Source organism: Camelina sativa, chromosome 12, assembly GCF_000633955.1.
Source record: "Camelina sativa cultivar DH55 chromosome 12, Cs, whole genome shotgun sequence".
NCBI classification, from domain to species: Eukaryota; Viridiplantae; Streptophyta; class Magnoliopsida; order Brassicales; family Brassicaceae; genus Camelina; species Camelina sativa.
In genome coordinates, this window is record NC_025696.1 from 24,036,174 (window position 1) to 24,041,237 (window position 5,064).

Below are 5,064 nucleotides of genomic sequence, written 5' to 3' on the forward strand. Positions count from 1 at the left end.
AGCTCTGAATGGAGGACGAGAGCTTGCTGCTACTGCACTCAATGCACCTATGGTTTCTCCTGAGGTGAGCACTGGTTTTTGCTGGTAAAAAGTTTGTTTTAATATGCTTCATCACATTCGAAACTTAGTTCTAAGACGCAAGTATTGTAGCTAGCCGCCTAAGACTGAAAGTAGGACATTGTATCTCTACTGAGTTGGCTAGAATTGAAGAAATAATATTGATATCTCTAACATGATAAATCTGGATATTATGAACATTGGACTTTATTTGTTAAACTGATCAACTTTTAACCCTGCAGCCAACAAGTTTTTGCGACAAGCCATCCATAAATGGGATGGTGATGAACCGTGGAAGATATCTCTGCTTTTTTATAGTGGAGTTATGAAAAAGTGGGATTTGTTTATATAGCTTATGGTGGCTGAAGTTTGCAACTTGATACTTCTGAATCTGAAGATGTCGTGTAGGGGTATCTACATTGAACCATGGAAGAGTTGCATGTCTTTAATTTAGGTGTCCTGGATTGAATGAGTCATTGATTTTGTCTACTTTGTCTTAGCTGGGGAAAATGGTGTTCTTCTTACCTGAAGAAAGTTTTATTCATTTATAGGTGTAGGACGTAGAATAAGTGGAGTTTGTAATATACTAATGACTGAAGTTGTCAAAGTAGTCTGTCTGCATTAAGAGATGTCTTGAAGTTTATGTGATAGTATCCACTATCCATTGATGCTCCTACGATTCTTTCTATTAGCTTGTATGATCTTAATATCTTTGGGGATATCTAGAGAAGTTCTGAGGTTATTTTGGTTGTTTAGACTCTATGAGAGCAAATAACAGAGACTTAGCACCAGCGGTAGTAGAAGCATGCATACCTTCGATCCCAATTCTTCAAGAATCTTTTGTATGCTTTATAGATGGTTCTTGGCATACAGAGGTGGATAGGAGTGGACATGGCTGGATTGCGTCTATCGGTGATAGAATCCTGCACATGGGGCTAAAAGGATCGTGCAGAAGCTTATCCCCATTACATGCAGAGTTAGATACCCTTATTTGGGCTATGGAGTGCTTATTAGCGTTGGACTTGGATAAAGCTCTTTTTGCTACGGATTGTTCAGACCTCCTAAGGATGACGTCTAATATCGAGGATTGGCCGACCTTTTCATCAGAATTGAAGGATTTTATTCATTTTAGAGATAGATTTGCTAATTTTAGTATTAGATATATCCCAAACTTGCGAAATGTGCAAGAACACGAGGTTTCTGTTTTTCTCATGTAAGCTTATCGGTACCTAATTGGCTCTCTCTCGAAGAGAGTCATTACCAATAACTTAATATATGGAGTTTGATCGTNAAAAAAAAAAAAAAAAAAAAAAAAAAAAAAAAAAAGAGGGATTTAAAGCTGTAAACGATAACATGGTGTCTAGTTGAAACTGGTGGTCAGTTAACTAGATTTGATTTTCCAACACAGTTTTAAAACGAAATCAAAACTTCTATATCAAAACTGAGATTGCTTAACCTCACCCATTTTTGTAAAATATGTTTAATATTCTGAATTTTGTAAAATTTTATTGTTTTCTATTTTATGTCACATAATAATTTAAATAATTGTTTTATTATTTTAGATTATTAAAATTTGATAATTAATCAACAAAAATTTAAAAATTTATTATTTAAATGATTGAACAACCTTCTTTGGGATACTCTAGTGGATGTATGATTTTGTTTAAGTTCTAATTGAATTGCTTTAATTATTTTAATATTAATTATATGATTAATTTAATAATTGAGTAATTTAAGAGAGTTGCTGGAGTGGAGATGGTCTCATCTCTTGCCTAGGAAGGAACTCGTACTACTACAAGCGTTAAACGCAGTGTAATGCCCAAAGATATAGAATGGCACCCAACGGCGTGAGATTAAGGAAAATTGATTGGACTAACCAACACAAGTATGTTATGAAGTTAATGTTAAGTCATGAACCTTCAAAAAAATACTTCAATACTAGATTTATGTCTTTTTCGTGAACATTCATCGTTTAAAAAAAAAAATTGAAAAAGAATTTATAAAAAAAGAGAAATGTAGAACAGAGTCTAAAGTTTTTACTATATTAGAAGAGAAAACCCCGGAAAATGCGTGTTTACGCATATAAAAGACTAATGACTCCATAAATTGATATATCTATAACACAATGAATAAAATCGTATACGTACATACATACATGAGCCTATGAAATATCAAATAAAAGAAAAAGAATCCAAAATTGCGTAGAAGTAGAACAAACCAGAAGAAGTGTAGTAACAAGAAGTGAAACTATGCGTCCTGGTGATGTGGTCCTGTGGTGGTGGTACCATTGACGCCGTTGGAGTACTTGTTTGAAGTCGGTACAGCAACCGTGTTACCTCCACGGTTCTTACGACGAAGAACGATGAACCAAGTGAGTGGCTCAAGAATAAGGACACAAGCACCAAGAAAGATGAGGATTCCAATATAAGCCCAACGCCATTTATCAGCCGGGTCCAAAATGTCGAATCCCTTAAAAATGTTGACAATGGAGAGGACGATGGTAGTGTATCCGACGGTGTGATGGTACACGTTCCAGTACGTTCGGTATTTGTGGTCTGGCTTTGGCCTTAGAAGCAGAGCAAATACTTGAAGTGTTGCGAATGTGAAGAGTGCTATTCCAAGGTTACGATGGGTTGAGTAAGATGTGCCTGGTGAGTCATTGCCAAGCTTTATTCCTGTAGCCCAACCAGCTACACCGATGGCGTAACCGGAGACTTGGAAGGCGATATGGAGATAGAACCATGTTGGATCGGCGAAGACTTTCATGTACCGAGCCATCATTGCTCCCAATGGCATTAGTACTCCCCAGCTCACCGCATTTAGTATTCCGTGAGTCTGTTTTTTTCATAAGTTTAGAATGTTTAGGTTATTTTCCACAGAATAAAAATTTTTATATTCCAACAAATAATATAAAAGTTAAGCCGGGCTAATTGAAAATTAAGAACAAGCAATAAGACTTTCATATTTTGATATTGGAAAAGACATATTTTTCAAGCTTATATAGAAAATCATTTTCATTTTTTTTCTTTCTAAAAGTTGGTCAAATGAATTAGCTCAGAATATTTAATGGTTTTACGCGTAAACGAATTTTCATGAATTTCTACAAAGAAAAAAAAAGACTTTTCAAATATTTGTTTTGATTATGGAAGTGGAGACATTTTTTGTGAGTTTGGTGAAAGTGAAACCGTGACAGAGAAGTCCACTATCTTTTTCAAAGAAAAATACTTAACAATTGCGCCGTTGATATTTGATTACAAGAAACTTAAATATTATTCCCTCCGTTTCAAAATATGTTTTAACTAAAACGTACAGATTAAGAAGTATTTACTTTTAACAAGTTCAACCAATCAAAAATAATACTGCATAATATAAAAAATTAAATTAATCTAAAAGTTGCATAGAAACTTGAAAAGATCATATATTATGAAACAAAAAACTTCTCTAAAACATCCTATATTTTGAAACGAAAAGAATATCATTTATTATTTCTAGATAGAAAAAATCAACCATATAATTACAAAGATAAACTATAGGTGCTTCTATTAAAGTATTAATTAACAAAAAATAATTGAATGACTGGCTTTAAAACGCCATCATTTCATTTTCAATATGTTGACAAAAGACGTCAATATCTGTTTATCTTATTGAAGCAAAATAACATCTAATAATAAAACTAAGTTTGTCATCCAGACGTCAATATTTTTATCAAAATTATTATGCAACATTTTTCTTGGCTACTTGCTACTATTAGAAGCTTAGATATTTAAAAAAAAATCTATTGGAGACTCCCCCAAAATGCTATTATTTTTTTATTTTAAAAATATCGTTAAAACTTTTTAATCTTCAAAATTAACACAAATTTTAGGTTCAATAAAAATAATAAAAAATGGTTTCATATGAATTTAGTAACTTTGCATAAACCTAAATTTGTGGTCATTTTAAAATTTTCCAAAGTAGTATCATCTTTGATAGAGAATTGGACTTACATTTCTCTTGGTCAGCCTATCACCAGAACCTCCACCACCAGCTGTTGCCTGACCTGTCCGGAAATCAACCCTACCCATCGATCTCATATTGTCTCCTGTCGTCTGATGCTTCGCAGGAACACCATTAACAACAGGTCCGACCTGCCAAAGCTGGTTGGCTGTGATCAAATTCGTCGGCAACTCAAGAGTTGCGAATATCGTAGCCTCGCCATTGACTAGAGTCGCTGAGACGCGGCTCACACCGAAGCTAAGGGTTCCACGTTGGAGCTGCGTGGAGTAGGAATTCACGGGAGAGGTATATGCCTGGAACTGGCCACTTGAGTTGGTGAAGGCTACAAGAGCTTGCGTCCCTGACATCTGTGTCCCACTTGGGTTAAGTCCCCAAGAAATCCAAGAAGAAGAAGAGGTTCCAGGGTGGCGAAAGGCGATCGAAACGGTGCCGTTTGCCTCGTTGTAGGTCCAGTGGAGAAAAGAGCCTAAGGCTTGGAGGGGAGAGCAAGCGGTGAAGGCAAGGTTATTTTCGAACCTGTGGGTGTCACAACCGGACTGACCGTTCACGGTCAAGACAAGAAGTGTTGCCAACACGGAAAACAGAGTGACCTTTGGAGATTGTTGTGTTCGATCCATGTCTTTGTGTTCTGTTTTGCAAGTTGGGTGAGATTTGAGAGTTATGGGTTATTTTTCAAGATATTTATAGATTTAACGCAAACGCGGATGTCTTTTTAAAGGCTACGCAAGTCGGAAGCTGTTCTTTGTTGACTATATTTTGCCCATATCGTACCTTTACCTTTTTCACATATGACGTAACCATAACACTCATATTAATTTGTTAAATTAAGGGGTTTCGTTTATTTATTCTTTTCCAATAACATATGAATAGTTTTTAGAAACAAATCCCCATTTTTTCTCGAAAACAAAAGTCACCACGTTATAGAATAATTAAGTATAACCGATCAACGTTTTACATATTGCAACCAATTTAAGGTTTTAGTCAGTTGGGACGTTCGATAAGTTGAGGTGA

The 5,064-nt window shown here is 35.3% G+C and overlaps 1 protein-coding gene across 1 annotated transcript; it reads right to left on the reverse strand.

Annotated features, from left to right (window-relative positions):
- On the reverse strand, nucleotides 2,081–4,739 carry LOC104732549 (cytochrome b561 and DOMON domain-containing protein At5g35735). The gene is made up of 2 exons (XM_010452111.2): nucleotides 4,044–4,739; nucleotides 2,081–2,892 (listed from the first exon to the last, which is right to left on the reverse strand). Exons 1-2 carry the CDS (start codon nucleotides 4,668–4,670, stop codon nucleotides 2,305–2,307), a joined length of 1,215 nt encoding a protein of 404 aa, XP_010450413.1. The 5' UTR covers nucleotides 4,671–4,739; the 3' UTR covers nucleotides 2,081–2,304.

Coding starts and splice junctions, on each gene's coding strand:
- LOC104732549 (XM_010452111.2), bottom strand. CDS start 4,670: ATGGATCGAACACAACAATCTCCAAAGGTCACTCTGTTTTCCGTGTTG. Junction 2,893..4,043: donor ATAGGCTGACCAAGAGAAAT/GTAAGTCCAATT, acceptor TGAAAAAAACAG/ACTCACGGAATACTAAATGC.